General features: G+C 44.2%; 2 protein-coding genes across 9 annotated transcripts in view; one reads left to right on the top strand and one right to left on the bottom strand.

The window, feature by feature from the left end:
- LOC310831093 (myosin-11) overlaps nt 1–16,804 on the bottom strand; it is a 1,553,087-nt gene that overhangs the window by 944,301 nt on the left and 591,982 nt on the right. The window lies entirely within an intron of this gene.
- The window catches only part of ATF7IP2 (activating transcription factor 7 interacting protein 2), a 32,966-nt gene continuing 16,541 nt past the window's right edge, over nt 380–16,804 (top strand). For 2 of the 8 annotated variants that reach the window (XM_083711529.1, XM_083711524.1), the window contains exons 1-2: nt 382–1,014; nt 15,752–16,629. In XM_083711529.1, coding sequence (XP_083567655.1) covers nt 977–1,014; nt 15,752–16,629 — 916 coding nt within the window. In that variant the 5' untranslated portion in view covers nt 382–976. Of the gene's footprint in view, nt 1,015–6,291; nt 6,660–6,695; nt 6,820–15,751; nt 16,630–16,804 lie in introns of those variants that run through there. The other 6 variants (XM_083711526.1, XM_083711525.1, XM_083711528.1 and 3 more) reach the window with 6 other exon arrangements.

Below are 16,804 nucleotides of genomic sequence, written 5' to 3'. Positions count from 1 at the left end.
ACCCGAGGTTCAGGCACTTTGTGCCAGCAATGGTGAAGCATACCTAGGAAGCAGTTCAAACAGTTCAAACAGACCGATTCAGATTTTGTTTTACAGCAGCAGAATGGTAACAGCCTGTCAGGCAAAACAGGAAAGCTTGTTCAGAGATGCACTCCAAAATGGATTGTTGCAGACCCTTTTATACATGCAAGTAAACAAGAGAATTTTTCCTATAGTCTATCTGTTAACACGCTTCCGCCTTAGCTAACCACTAAGAACATCCACCCACTAACCACATCCTATAGAAATCTTTTGCAGCAACAATAAATGCAGCACCAGCAAGTTCTTGTTTTCAGCACATGACTTAAGCCTGTGTCACTGGAGTCAGATACTGGAGTTTTTATTTAAGGCAACGAACATACACTTAGCAACAGTGTCACATAAAGAGTCACTTCTCTTTTTTGGTCATTGTCTGCAATGACTTAGTTGGATCGGAGATGAGTGGATAAAAACCCAGCCCTCCGCACACTGCAAAAGCAGTGCTACTTTGCCAAACACCCTCTCCTATTGTGCCTACTAGCTATTTTCCTCCTGTTTATAAAGACAAGGAAACACAACATTTACGGCCAGTTGTATCCTTGTTCGTTTAAGCTTAAGCAGAGAAAAGTAGTTATGGATACACCACGGAACATTAAGCAGTAATTTGGAGGGCAGGGGGACAAGAGACAAAATTAGCTCGTGCGACGGCATCCTTTAAGAGAGGTTAAGCTGGCTGACTTCACCGAGACTGTTGGTGCATAGCGACGGAGCGCTTTCTCTTCTGCATAAAAAGATCATCACCATCATTGCCGTAGCATTTAAACCGTCCTTTCTCAGTGCAGAACACTTTGCATGCACGGTTAAAGTAATAAGAAAATAAGAGGAGCCCTGCTGGATCAGACCAAAGACCCCATCGAGTCCAGAATCCTGCTCTCAGCTTGGACCACCAGAGTACCATATGAAGCCCACAAGAGGACCTCAGTACAGCAGAAAAAGGTAAAGGTAAAGCAGAACCCTCCTCATTTGTGAACCCTAGCAACTGGGGATCCCTCCAGACTGGTGATTTTCTGCACGTTTGTTCTGCAGTATATATAGAGTACACAAAGGGATGCGAGTGGCACTGTGGTCTAAACCACTAAGCCTCTTGGACTGGTGGATCGGAAGGTCGGCAGTTTGAATGCCCGCAACAGGGTGAGCTCCCATTGATCTGTCTCAGCTCCTAGCAGTTCGAAAGCACACTACTGCAGGTAGATAAATAGGTACCACTCCAGGGGGAAGGTAAAAGGCGTTTCCGTGTGGTTTGGTCATGCTGGGCACATGACCCGGAAAGCTTTCTGTGGACAAATGCTGGCTCCCTCGGCCTGAAAGTGAGATGAGCGCCGCAACCCCATAGTCGCCTTTGACTGGACTTAACCGTCTAGGGGGTGCTTTACCTTTTTTATATTTATAGTACATTAGTGGTAGATTTTACTGGATTGTCTACGCATCATTCTGCTTTATTAGTTGTCCCATGCAATGCTTCCTTGACGATACCATAATGTTGTCATCTGCAGGGGCACCAAAGTGGGGCAACCACCCTGCCCAGATCATTTGAGGTTGGAAAAGTTACAGGATTTCCTCAGGAAGCTATGGGGTATGGGCAGACCAGAAACAGAGCCATAGGTCCACCCCAAAGCTATTGCAGCACAAACAGTATTGATCACATTGAACCACCCCAATACAATCACGAATGATATAAGCATATGAAAGACCGAACTCCATTTTGTGTGGCCATCTCAATATCATCTATACTTGCTAGTAACTTAAGCTTAAGTGAGGTATGAACAAGAAAAATAAATGAGAGTATGCTGGTGCTACAGTAACTGCTGTTGCAAAAGATTTCTATAGGATGGTGGAAGAGGAAGAAGAATGGAAATAAAAGTGAACAAAGAAGTTTCCTAACGGTTAGTACCCTGAGGTGAGGGGGCGTGGCCTAGCTAAGTCTAGGAAAATGCCTTGTTCTATGGTCTTAACCCCTTCATGCTTTGACTAGAGTGAGGCATGCCGGTTAATAGGAAGCTGAATTTCCCACAGTATATTGTCTCCCGATATTGGATGCAACCGTTGCAGTTATTTATTTATTTCTGTATTTAAAAACAGTGGTACCTCGGGTTACATACGCTTCAGGTTACATACGCTTCAGGCTACAGACTCCACTAACCCAGAAATAGTGCTTCAGGTTAAGAACTTTGCTTCAGGATGAGAACAGAAATCGTGCTCTGGCGGCGTGTCGGCGGCAGGAGGCCCCATTAGCTAAAGTGGTGCTTCAGGTTAAGAACAGTTTCAGGTTAAGAACAGACCTCCGGAACGAATTAAGTACTTAACCCGAGGTACCATTGTATAAATAAGTGAATCCAGGAGTTGTAGATGAAAGCCATCCTGATGCCATCTTGAACCTGGCAGACATCATTTGGGGTGTAACATAGGGCTGCCATACACCCATAATTTCCCAGACATAGCCGGGATTTGGCCATCGGAAACACTGTCCGGGCGGAAATAGCTGAAATGTACAGGAAAATCCAGACATATGGCAATCCATGTCGGAAAAGTAGATTTTGGCAAATTTCCTTTAAAATATCTCGAAAACCTTTTGAGATTTTGCAAAGCTCAACAACTTCTGTGTCCGGATTTTCACTTTTTGAAATATGGCAACCGAAGTAATGTAATTATTTTATTTTTCTTGTAGTCACACTGTAACACATGCTTAAGAGAGAAACAAAGAAGAAAAAGCGCCCCAGATAGAAAACTGTTTCGCAGGAATGCCAGTGGATGGAACAGTGTCAATAGCACCATTGACAGTAGGGCTGACTTCTGACACATCAGATTTCCGTGTCAGGTCAGGCTGTGCTTTAAAAATTCACTGTAACATTGTAACCTGCTGTGGTTTGTACGAGCTAGAATCCAAGGTCAGCTTCTTATATTTACACAACAGAGAAAGGCAGCAGTAAAACCTGGAGAGGGATATTAATGGCAAAATCATAAGTCATAGATCATAAATTGTGGTTCCTTTCAGGAATTCCGATTTAGTCTGAAATTGCTTCTTCAAGGACCTGTACCTTTGCTTGGACACAGGTAAAAGTGTTTTAATAAATTTTTAAAAATCAGCAAGCATTTGCCACTCGTTTAGGGTTGAAGCTCTGTTTTTATGCCCCTGCTGTTCTGAAAAAGCAAAAGTTAACAAATCTCTAATCTTGTTTACTATTATCTGTGAACCCTATGCCTAGATAAACTGCTTGCTTTTATTAGAGTGGCAGGTTATAAACTTGAGGAAAAGGCTGAAAGTTTCAGGTCAAAGTCCTGTGTACACTTATGTAAGAGTTCGCAGGAAGTGGGACTCACTTCTGAGTAAAACACACATACGGTAGGATTGGTGCTGTAGATTTCAACTCCTACTTATTTACTTCATTGCTTCTTTTTAGAGACTGTAAATTGGAATGATCAGGTAACAGAAAAACAAGCAGAAAATGGGGAGGAAGGAAAAGCAGAAAACCGAACATATATAGTGAGTTGTTGCGATGGCTGAGAAGTTAATTTAGAACCTGAGGGTTGCAAAAAAAGGGGGCAGAAGGTTGCAACAGATTATTATGCTAAATGGGATGTGTTTAATCTGTGTATGAGAGAGCAGGTCGCTTTGTTGGAAATGTCAAGAGGCGTAATTAAGATGTCGGGACAAGGTCTAAAACGGGCATGTAAGTGTGCAGCTCCATTTAAAAAGTTTTGTTTTCATGAAAGAGAGCTGGCGGTGGTGGAGTGCTTAAAGAGTGTCAGACTAAGACCTGGGAGGGACCAGGGTTCGAATCCCCCACTTAGCTATGATGCTCACTGCATACCCTACAGCATTTCTCCAATGAAAATAGGGACGTCCTAAGGGAAAGTGGGACATTCTGGGATCAAATAAGAAACCTGGAAAGCTTTTGTAAATCCAGTACTCTCCCTGGAAAATAGGGATACTTGGGAGGATCTGTCACTGGGTGTGACCTTTGTCCAGTCGCTAGTTCTCTTGGCCTAACCTACCTCACAGGTGGATAGCCACGTTGATCTGTCATAGTCATAATAAATAACAAGATGAAAGATGAAAAAATCTTTTTTAATAATTCCAGTGGCACCTTAAAGATCAACTAAATATAAGCTTTCAAGGTATGAGCTTTCGTGTGTAATACACACTTCGTCAGATGCAAGGAACAAGTCATCGCCAAATTTAAAGTGATTGTGGATAAGGACAAGTGGCAGAGTACTGAGTACAGCAAACCTTTTTGGAACTAAAATACCCGCCTGGTGAAGTTAAAAAAAAGGATCCACAAAGCCAGACGGATACCCAGAGAGCATTTGCTGCAAGGTAGACCCCAAAGAGAAAACAATAGAACACCACTAGTAATCACATACAGCTCTCAAGTTAAAATCGTTCAACGCATCATCAGAGATTTGCAACATCTCTTAGATAATGACAGCTCTTTTCCCAAGCTCTGGGAGGAAAAGGCTCATTGCCTACAGAAAGCCACCCAATCTTAAACAGCTGCTCATACACAATAATACAACAACCAGACTTAACATGGACACTGGCACAAGAGCCTGCAATATATCTAGATGTCAACTTTGCTTCCACATAGACCCGGACAGCATCATTATTGGCCCCCAAAACATCAAGCATACCATCTCAGGCCCAGTGGCGTAGCGTGGGGGGTGCAGGGGGACCGGCTGCACCGGGCGCAACATTTGGCGGGGCGCGCTCGCACTCGCAGCTCTCTGCCCCCTGCTAAAATCCACGGGATAGGGGGCGCAAATTACTTGCCTTGCCCCGGGTGCTGACAACCCACGCTACGCCACTGCTCAGGCCTATTTAATTGTTCATCTTCCAACATTATATATGTTCTCAAATGCCAACAGTGCCCTTCAGCTCTCTATATTGGACAAACAGGACAAACTTTATGCCAAAGGATAAAAGGTAAAGTTAAAGGACCCCTGGCAGTTAAGTTCAGACGCGAATGACTCTGGGGTTGCAGCGCTCATCTCGCTTTCCTGGCTGAGGGAGCTGACGTTTGTCCGCAGACAGTTTTTCCAGGTCGTGTGGCCAGCATGACTAAGCCGCTTCTAGTGAAACCAGAGCAGCGCGCGGAAACGCCTTTTACCTTCCCGCTGGAGTGGTACCTATTTATCTACTTGCACTGGCGTGCTTTCGAACTGCTAGGTTGGCAGGAGCTGGGACCGAGCAACGGGAGCTCACCCCGTCGCAGGGATTCGAACCCCTGACCTTTGGAACAGCAAGTCCTAGGATGTGGTTTAGACCACAACACCACCCACCAAAAGATAAACGGGCATAAATCTGACATCAGGAATTATAAAACAAACCAATAGGAGAGCACTTCAATCTCCCAGGACATTCTGTGAAGGATCTTAAGAGTGGCTGTCCTATTGCAAAAGAATTTTAGAAATACACTTGAAAGAGAAGTTGCTGAATTACAACTCGTTACCAAACTAAAAACTATGTAATGTTTTGTTGGGTCTCTGGACCGTAATAAAGAAAAAAAACAAGAAAACTATGGAGAGACCTGGTCTGAATAGAGATATTTCCATTGTACATGCCAAAATTAATTTTGGTCATCTATCCCTTTAAAAATCCTTTGCCCTTCCCTGTGGAATTAACCGCCGTAACAGTCATCAACAGCTTTAAGGTTGAAGCGACATTTGACGAACTGTGTATTACACACGAAAGCTCATACCTTGAAAGCTTATATTTAGTTGGAATTATTTTAAAAGATTTTTTCATCTTTTATCTTATTTATTCTGACTACCTCACAGGGTTGTCATGGGAATGAAATGAGTAGGGAGAAAACCACATATGCAGAGAAGCCAGAACAAGAGTGCTCTTTATTTGCCAAGTTGGGTCACATTCTTCTCCAAGCCCATTTCGCACGTTCCAGGTCAGGAAATTTGGCCCCAAAGGACTGACGTGACTTTAAGTCGGTTCACTTGAATAAATTTTTGCTCCTCTCTACCCGCTGGGCAACTGTAGCCACTGCCGACCCTCTGCTGTGGACTTCTGCAATGCATACGTGTTCCACACGTTCACACGTTACACGCGTATGAACAAGCCGTGGAAACCCCGCGTCTCAGTCCCGCCCACCCCCGCTCCGAAGAAGATGCTGCTCTTTCTGGGCTGTCTCCCGCTCCAGCTGAATTATAGCCTGCGCTCGCCGCTGATTGGCTAAGGCGCTTGAGCGAGGAGGAGGAGGAGGAGGAGGAGGAGGGAGGGCGGGGCAAGGCAGGATACGACCGCTCCTGATTGGCCGAGCGGACGTTCTCCCCGGGCAAGACAAGGCTCAGCAAATAGCCAACGCTTTTAGCGAGGCGAGGATAGGAGAAGGATGCCTCGGCTTCTGATTGGGCAGAGAGAATAATTGCTTGATGGTCTCCTCGCTTTAAGCGCCTGCGCGGTTAATTCCTCCGGTTGCTCCCCTTACCCCTCTTCTAACGCCACACGTGCCTTAGAACGATGGCGCCGCGAACGTTCTAACGGCCTCCAACGGCAGACGCGGCGCGAGGCGAGAGAGAGCGAAAGAGAGCGCGGAGCCTCCGTTGAGCGCCTGCCGCGCCTGCGCAGACTGGTGAGTAAGTGGGGGAGGGGCGGTGTCTGTAGGTTTTGTTTTGTTTTGTATTTATTTTACCGCGTTTATATCCCAACTTCTTTCGTCCAAGGAGCCCAAGGTGGCGTGCATGGTTTCTTCTCCGTTATTCCCCGTGTTATAAACACGACAACCCTGTGAGGTAGACTAGCCTGAGAGGGAGTGGTCGATAAATGAAATAATATGTAAGTTTGTTCTGGTTATAAGCTCGGTTTAAGAACAAACTTAGTTGGTCTCCAAGGTGCTACTGGACAGTTTTTTTATTTATTTTGACACTGTCAGACCAACACAGCTACCTAACTGAATCTGAAATAATGTGTGTGTATATATACACATAAACATATGCAAATATATTTCTAGGGAGGGAAAATACGCTTCAGGTGGTAATAGAAATAATTATCATTATTTATTACCCAACCCTTTACCGTAAGATCCTGGTTACGTGTGTAAGTATGCAATGTAGTCAAGTTTTATTAGTATTTGCTGCTAATTATTGTCATTCACAATAATTGGCATAAGACTCTTAAATATGCAGATTGGGGCCATGTGGGAAATGGTTGCTCCAGGAAGACAGGAATAAACCCCCCAAAATTGAAATAGACAATATTTTTTATTTTTATTAATTGAATTTATTTAACACCCTATACCCTGAGGCCTCAGGGCAGTTCACAGAACAAAATCAAAACATAAAACCACAGAATCTATAATTGAAATAAAAGCAACATCCCAGTGCCACCCCCCATATTTAAGACCTTCATTTAGCTTCCATGGATATGCAGTTAGATATAAAAGGTTTAAAACTCAACTGATTGTCGATCCGTTCAGATAATGCGTAGGTAAATAGGTGACGATGTTCCTGTTTATACTGCATGCATTACATTTAGTGTTTGTTTATTGCAGGGGACTCTGCAATAAAATTGGCAGTGATCATCTGGGGGGTTCAGATCAAAGTTGTTGAGCTTTTTTTTTTTTTTTTTGGGAGGAGCAAAAGCTGTTGAGCTTCTTTGGTGGGAGCCAGTGATCATCTACAGGCATCCAGTGATATACCTGTTGGACGTGCCTGGTTTATTCCATTTATATCCTATGGGTGATCGCATCACAACACTCATTGTTTGTAGATAGTGTAGTATAGCCAGTCTATGCTTCCTTGCATGTACCGTTCACTTGGCCAGAACATGCACATTCCATTCCATTCCATTAGCTCTTTGATCAACACAGTTCATTATTAGTTCATCAACAGCATCCATTTTGTGGTGGTGGTCTTCAGCCATTTTAGGTCCATTCAAATCATACCATTAATTACAAAAGTAAGGCCTGGTAGCTTCTGCGTATACTACATCAGTTTATTTACAGGAGGTGATAATGAGATGCCTGTGTTTGGAAGAAAAGAATGATATTATTATTAGGATATTTTGCTAGAGCAAAAAGGCATAAATTCAGATTATTTCTTATTGGCCAAGATGTTATTTGAGAGAATTCACATTGACATTTATTAAAAAACACACACGTAATTATCACTTATTTTTAGCACCATAGAGACCAAGTTGGAATTGAATGAGATTGATGTAGCTCGCAGAACCTGGAGAGAGCTATTAAAGGATGTGTATTGCAGGTGGGAGAGATCTGGAACAGGTATTGGGAATATGAATACCAGATGACCTGTGGGGGTCAAGTTACCCCAGTTTCAAGTACCATTTAACAACCTGGACTTTGCTTTGGTTTTATAGGGAGATACTCACTTTTATTCACACATTTGCAACACACACAGGTGCCTGTATTGTTTTATCACGTTCCTCAAATATATTGTATAAACTACAGATGCTAGGATAGTGAATTGGTGTAGTTAATTTACTAATATGTGTCCTCCCGAAGGAGCCTGGAGTGGCAAGCAACAAGTGATAAAACAACACAAATGCCTTTAAAACAATTGCAGCACAGGTGCAGACTATCAGGATTTAGTCAAGTAAGTCCTGTACTGTGGTACCTCAGTGCAGGAAAGCCTTGCTTCTGCACATGATTGTGGCCTGATGGGAAGTCTTGCTTCTAAGCTTCGCTTCTGTTCTTAATGCATAGTTGACCACATCTATGGATCAATGCTATATCAATCACTAGTAAAAGTTTAATAAGGAGGTTTTCATGCCTGTCTAGTTCTGTGCTCCCTTTCCCAGCCTTTAATCTATTGGTGATTAATGCCTATATGCAACCTTTGCTTTGTACTTGTGTTAACCAATCAGCAATAAGCACATATGTGGCAATGCTGTAATATTCAATAAAAGAGACCCCTCGAGACATGCTCGAGAGATGCCTCCCATATGACGCTCACCCAGTGGCGTAGCGTGGGTTGTCAGCACCCGGGGCAAGGCAAGTAATTTGCACCCCCTAACCCGTGGATTTGCGCCCCCTAACCCATGGATTTGCGCCCCCTAACCCTAACCCCCAGATGTTGCGCCCGGTGCGGCTGGCCCCCCCTGCACCCCCCACGCTACACCACTGCGCTCACCACTTGTCTGTCATTATTTCAACCCAACACCTCAGGTTACATACGCTTCAGGTTACAGACTCCGCTAACCAGATATAGTGCTTCAGGTTAAGAACTTTGCTTCAGGATGAGAACAGAAATCGTGCTCTGGCGGCGCGGCAGCAGCAGGAGGCCCCATTAGCTAAAGTGGTGCTTCAGGTTAAGAACAGTTTCAGGTTAAGAACGGACCTCCGGAACAAATTAAGTACTTAACCTGAGGTACCACTGTAATTGAAATTGGTAGGGTTACGTTTCTAATTGGGCCTTTTCTTCTTGGGAGTAGTTTGGGGGAGCATGAGGAAGCAAATACTGGTTTTGGGAAAATCTAGGGCCCAAAGGAATTTGGTGTCTCATAAAATTATTCTCAGCTGCTTGGGTTTTAATAGCCCTGTGAAGTTCTCAAGGTCACACCCATTCTTAATTGGTGATAACTTGCAGCTGGGCTTGCTTCCAGCTATCATCTCCTGAGTAGTTCTAGAAGAGTCATGAGCGCATCCCCCCCCCCCCCGCTTTTGGATTAGTGGGGGAATAAAGATGGGCTGTCCCCTTTTCGACATGATATAGAACATATTTCACCTTGCAATTTGTTGGCCTGTTGCCTGGTCACTAAATTGGGACGTGCCAAGCCCGTCTCTCGGGGAGCAGGCACTGGCAGCATTGGTAAAAGAAGTGCATGGTAAGTTTAACTAGTGAAGTCTTGATTATTATTTTATTGTGTGGTGGTTCTGTAATTCCAATGTTTAAAACTTCTAATTTGTCCTATTTTGTGGAAATTCTACTGTGCATTGGAGTAGAGCAGTGGTTCACAAAGTAGGTGATGCGCCCCCCCCCCCCCCACGGTATGACCTAGGTAGGTGTAAATGACTCTGAAAAGCTGAAAAAATTGTCCAGTACCACCAACTAAGTATGTTCTGGGTATAAGCTTTCATGTGCACGCACACTTCTTCAGACAGGTAAAATGGATTAATCCGTTCCAGACTTTTAAAAACAACCCCTAAAACAACAATTTAACATGAATTTTACTATCTAATGAGACCACTGATCCATAAAATGAAGGCAATATTCGATGTACTGTACTATAAAATAAATAAGACAGTATTGTAGATGATTAAAAAATAATAATCTTACTTGCACTGATGATAGTCATTGTTTGGATGGGGTGCTTTTATCCATTTCCACAGTCACAATCAGTCAGTAGCTGAACTGGGTTCCACACAGTTACAAAAACAAATTGACTGAAAAAGCATCAAAAACAAAAATGCAAAATAAATAGCAAAAACAAAAGTGCCAAACCTAATCCCTTCCGGAAGTCCGTTTGACTTCCAAAATGTTCAAAAATCAAGGCGCAGCTTCTGATTGGTGCAGGCGCCCCAGAAACAATAGCCAACAACCACATCGGATGTTCAGCTTCCAAAAAACGTTCAAAAGCCGGAACACTTATGTCCGGGTTTTTGGCATTTGGGAACCAAGGTGCCACTGTAATCCTTTTTGCGTGGACAGGCAGAGTCCCTAGATCCCGCGCGGTCCCCACGTCATGTGGAATAACGACTCAAGACAACGTGCTATGGGATTAAATTGGCCACAACTTTATTAAATTTCAAGTGTGGGTAGACCTTGGCTCAGGCATTGGGCGTTCTCCCTCCCCAGTCCCCAGCCGGGGACCTAGGGAGCATCAGGGTTATCCAGTATGTGTGGGGGGGATGGGCCGGCTCTGGAGAACATATGTTCAAGCAGAGATAGCCGCCCCCGTAACGCCACCGCTGCAGGGGAGAGCAATGACGGCCTTTCGGCGTACGGTCAAAGCCTCCCTTCAGAAAACCCCTTTCACGGGGAACCCTGGTATCGCCGCCGCAAAGAGGAAGATGGACAAAAGGATTCCGCCCAAGGCCTGATACCGCCAAAGTTGTGCCGTTTTGCTACGGGAAAGGCGAAACCTCGCAATGCAGGGAAATTCCTTTCCGGCCCTTTAACAGCGACCTTAACGTAGCAGCGCCCACATACCTGTGAAGAAAAGTTAACCTGCAAAACCTGTGAAGAAAAGTTAACCTGCAAAATGAGACTTTAACTGAGGGTGGGTAGGGTGGGAAAAGCTCTGGAGCCAAGAGAGGATTCCCAGGTAAGATCCTCCCTCTATTGTGTGGGCAGGTAATCCCTCCCCTACCTGGCCTGGTCTCCTTGGCAATGCTTCCCCCAGGTGGGATTGGACAACTGACTGAGGTAGGCGGAGACCTCCAGGTATCCCACCTGAGGGAAGGCAAAGCCAAGCCTATGCTGTTGGAGCCGCTCCAGATCTAGGGCTGCACGCATCCACGCAAAGGGCGCCCCCCGTTTTAAGCGGGGAGCGGTCATTATAGGGTAGGTTAAGGGGCACTGGGGGGGGGTTGAGTTTATAAATTAAGGAGTCAAAGGCCTCTAGAAGTTTGGGAACCACTGGATTACAGGATCTACGTGGCTGTTCCCCAATAGTTGTCTCTTGCTGTAAAAATCTGTGAATTCATGGGAAAAGACTGGGATCCTAAATTCAGTGTTCTAGATTGCCAAGCTTCTGGTATAGAAACTTCTTTTTATTTATTTTTATTAGGGATTTGCAAGCAGCATAAGTACTAAGGCACATTCCAGCTCCTGGGAAGCCCTGGTTGCTAAAGTTTTGAAATTGTACCTCTACTGGTCTATAAGTCTGGGTGGTGGCAGCATTTATCTTTCGACTAAGTGGGCATTGGGACCGATATTTTTATATATCACAAGTGGGGATTTGAACCCTCATCTCCCAGTTCCTAGTTCCACACTCGAATCACTGCACCCCACTGGCTTCCTAGAGGAGTACTGCTATGGGGAAGTAATAGTGCCACTGTATTCTGCTCTGGTCAGACCTCACCTGGAGTACTGTGTCCAGTTCTGGGCACCACAGTTCAAGAAGGACACTGACAAACTGGAACGTGTCCAGAGGAGGGCAACCAAAATGGTCAAAGGCCTGGAAACGATGCCTTATGAGGAACGGCTAAGGGAGCTGGGCATGTTTAGCCTGGAGAAGAGGAGGTTAAGGGGTGATAAGATAGCCATGTTCAAATATATAAAAGGATGTCACATAGAGGAGGAAGAAAGGTTGTTTTCTGCTGCTCCAGAGAAGCGGACACGGAGCAATGGATCCAAACTACAATAAAGAAGATTCCACCTAAACATTAGGAAGAACTTCCTGACAGTAAGAGCTGTTTGACAGTGGAATTTGCTGCCAAGGAGTGTGGTGGAGTCTCCTTCTTTGGAGGTCTTTAAGCAGAGGCTTGACAACCATATGTCAGGAGTGCTCTGATGGTGTTTCCTGCTTGGCAGGGGGTTGGACTTGATGGCCCTTGTGGTCTCTTCCAACTCTGATTCTATGATTCTACTCTTATAAGTTAAGCAGGTAAATAAATTTAGTTTTGCTGGTTCCGTGCTGTGGAATGCTGTTCCACCAGAGACTTAGTAAGCATCCTAGCTGTTGACTTTCAGGCATCTCTTAAAGACCTTTTGATGTCAACAGGCTCTTGCTGCTATTCTGATTTTTTATTTGCCGATCACTTTAATGGTTATCTGTAGTTTTATTTTTTAACATGGGGTAGTATGTTTTTACATTGTGTGCTACCTTTATATTTTATGATATAGCAGTGTGGAGAAATAAAGATTTGAATGGCAGCCACCACCAGAGAGCCAGAATTGTTTGAGAATTATCCTGGTTGTGGTGAACATTTATAATTTGTTGTTTGTTTGTTTGTTTGTTTGTTTGTTTGTTTACTTAATGGTGAAGGCCTCTAGGAGAGTGTACAAGGTGGGGTTGCGCAGCCTAGTGTCCTACATGTTTTGGGACTTCCATCAGCATACCGGAAGATGGATTGTAACTCGAAGTGTAGTTGGCCTGGCGCTATTAATCCTTCATATCACTGTTAAATGAAGGCTGTTAGAAAAACAGACAACCCCTCTTTCTGTCTCAGGCCTGATAGTTGCTTATATTTGCCCGACCTGAATTCTTAACGGAAGCCTCTCATAGCTGCCGAGCTTGCATGCCAGAGGCATGGGCCTCCCTTGTTTAGAGATAACGCTGCTGTAATATATTGGGAGGACTCTAGGATTAAATGCATTTTAGGCATGCAGCCCAAACCATGGGATCTTAATGTCTGGTGTGATTAATTTGGCAATTGGATTTTGCAATTGCACCTAATGCATATAAACCTCTAGAATTTGACCCAGAATTTGAGCCTCAACACAAACCAGGAACAGCAATGCTGTTGGATTGGCTAGACTGGGGTCTTTCTCTTGGCTGTTGTCTCTGGAGCTCCTGGAAGCTGAATCGAAGCGGGTGCCATCTGTTCTCTGGGTATGATGTTGTACTTCTGCATAGGTTGCCTGCTGTTTAATAAACCTTAGACTTTCTCACCACTTGTGTGTCTTGCGTTTGCTTTTGAACCCCGAAGAAAAAGAACCCCCTTGCCTTTGACAAGAAATTAGCCCAAGCATTGACTAAGAGCACGGTGGGAATTGTAATTCAACAACATCGGACAGGCACTCAGTTGGGGAATTGTTGGCAAAGTGGATTTATGGGCAGAGAGGGATATGTGCCCTCTCCAGATGCCTTCTTGTAGAGTTGTATCAATTCTCTTTCGTGTGGTCTGAATTCCCATTCCCAATTACTTGGTCTGTTCAACCCACAAGCTGAAGTCAATATAAACATATGAAACACAGAAGGAAACAGCCACCAAACGAATTGCCAAATAAGGGAGTCCACTTCTCAAGATGCTGGTAACTTAATTGTGACTTAGTTTTTCTTAGCAGACTAATGTGTTTCAGCCAAAAGGCTACCTTCAGGGGATTTCTATTAAAGAGGCATAATAGGAATGTTGGTGTAATGCAAACAGTGGGTTAAATTACACAGTGCTTGGGCTTGTGTCCTGAGGAGCACCCCCCCCCCCGAAAAATCTGGATGTTCAGAGATAAGGTGCCAGGTGCACTGTTACCATAGCAACACCAGCAGGGTTGAGTGTATGACTTGCTGAGTCGTTCATCCTCCCATTGTTTCAGGAAAAATAGAGATAGATCTAATAATTTCAAGGGCACTGCTTTCATGATGTCCTGTTTGCATGTCGGGATTTTGCATAGCAGCGTTAGCTAGCATGGTGATGGTGTTAGTAGATCTCTGTACATATGTATCTTTACTTCAGAGACCAGAAGAACTGTTTATAGTAGGCAGTAGTGTTTAGATTTGTCTTGTGTCGGCGACAAGAAATTGTTACTTTGAGCTGCGTCGGAGAGGAGCTTTCCCCTTAACTGGGGACTCTGGAGGAAGCTGTTTTGCAGGACAAGGATATCTCTGAAGACCCTGCTGGGGCTCTGCATGCTCTGAGGTGTGGTGAACTACCAAGTGACTCCCACAAGGAACCAACAAGGAACACCTGCAAAACTTAGTATTAATTCTGTATATACAGTGGTACCCCGGTCTAAAAACAGTCCTGTTAACAAACAATTCTGGCAACGTACTCCGCAAGACCGGAAGTAGGTGTTCTGGCTAGCGAACTTTGCCCCGGAAGATGAACAGAAGCCGACCGGTGGAAGGGCACCGGTGGTGGGAAGCCTCATTGGGGAAAGCATGCCTCAGTTGAAGAACACTTTCGGTGTAAGAACGGACTTCTGGAACAAATTAAGTTCGGAAACGGAGGTACCACTGTATAAACATCCATCAAATAGCTCCAAACTTAAAAAAACAACAACCAAGATAAATGTCCAAAAAGGCAAGTTAAAGCATAAGTGGTAACCATGATTTGTTCTTGGCATGCTGCTCGTGGTTTGAGATGTAATGGCAAGTTTCCAGTTATGGGCACCTTGGTTTTAAGAAGCACATTGATGAGCTGAAACGCTTGTGGAGGATGGTGTGAGAAATGAGGATGTTTCTTTTTCACATAAACCACAAAAGTACCCAATTCTTACAAGGGCAACCAAGATGATCAAGGGTCTGGATAGCAAGCCTTACAAGGAACGGTTGAGGGAATTTGGGTATGTTTAGCCGGGAAAAGAGGAGACTTGAGAAGGAGATATGATAGCCATCTTCATATATGAAAAAGGCTGTTGAATGAAACATTGAAGCAAGCTAGTTTTGTCCTTCTTCAGAGAGTAGGACCCGTAATAATGGCTTCAAGTTACAAGAAAGGAGATTCCAACTAAACATCAGGAAGAACTTCTTGACAGTAACAGCTTTTTGACAGTGGAACGGACTTGGGAAGTTGCAGACTCTGCTTCCTTGGAGGTTTTTAAGCAGAGGTTGGATGGCCATTTGTCATGAATGCTTTAGCCGAGATTCCTGCATTGCAAGGGGTTGTATTAGATGACCCTTGGAGTCGCTTGCAACTCTACAGTTCTGTGATTAATAATAGTGTGTGGTATGCACACAGGCCTCTGATATACTGAACTGACTGCATTTAAATCTGGTGTAGGTTTAAATTAAATGTAGGTTACCTGATTCAAACTTTTAATTAGCATCTTAAGGAAAATAATGTTTGATCTCGACTCATAAGATGTAATTATTGTGTTTTAGGGTGCAAGAAATTAATCCAAACATGGATGTCAAAAAGCCCTTGCGTGCCAAAAAGACGATGACTCCAAGCGCCCGAAAGCAAGTGAAGATGCTGCGTGAAATGAAGGCTGTCCAAGCAGCAGAAAAATTGGCAAATAGTACCTCCGTTGTGTATAATCATGTTCATTTAAAAAGGGCTGAAACAAGTGGCTTAAGTCAGAACTCTCTGAAAGAACCTAACCTTCAACCAGAATCGAAAGAAACTCTGTTGCACCGTCCAACATTAAGGGAGCCCGTAACCAATTTAGTTGTTAATTCTGAAATGAAGGCTGTCCAAGCAGCAGAAAAATTGGCAAATGGTACCTCCGTTGTGGATAATCATGTCCACTTAAAAAGGTCTGAAACAAGTGGCTTAAGTCAGAACTCTCTGAAAGAACCTAACCTTCAACCAGAATCGAAAGAAACTCTGTTGCACCGTCCAACATTAAGGGAGCCCGTAACCAATTTAGTTGTTAATTCTGAAATCAGTATTTATAACAGTAGTCGTGAAGGATCCCAAGATCTTCCCTACAAGGTTTGCACTGAAGACTCTGATTTGGAGCAATTTCTGAATGCTGGAGCCTTACAGGATCTACTGTATTATTACCTTCAAAAAGAACCCAGTTCCTCATCGCATAAGCCGGTGGAAGTACACTTGAACTCTGAGCCGCTTGCCCAGCTTTCTGGCCAATCAGAACATGAGCTTTCAGTGACTTCTCCTATGCGCAAGATCCCTGCCTTAGAAAAGGTAACCGAAATAAAAGATGAACCACTTGTTAAGCAAACCATGCCAGTATTGGAACAGGAAGGCGACAGATTCCAGTTGCTTGAGAAAAATACTAATTCTTCAGTACGGCCAGGTAATCATTTTTTTAAATTATTGTTTTTACAATCATTAAGATAGTGTATCCTCTCAGCGGCTGGCGCTGTGGGTAAAACCTCAGCGCCTAGGACTTGCCGATCGCATGGTCGGCAGTTCAAATCCCCGCGGCGGGGTGAGCTCCCATCGTTTGGTCTCAGCTCCTCCCACCTAGC

Source organism: Podarcis gaigeae, assembly GCF_964106915.1.
Source record: "Podarcis gaigeae genome assembly, chromosome: 14".
In the NCBI taxonomy this organism is placed as follows: domain Eukaryota; kingdom Metazoa; phylum Chordata; class Lepidosauria; order Squamata; family Lacertidae; genus Podarcis; species Podarcis gaigeae.
This window is presented reverse-complemented; position numbering and strand designations above follow the sequence as displayed.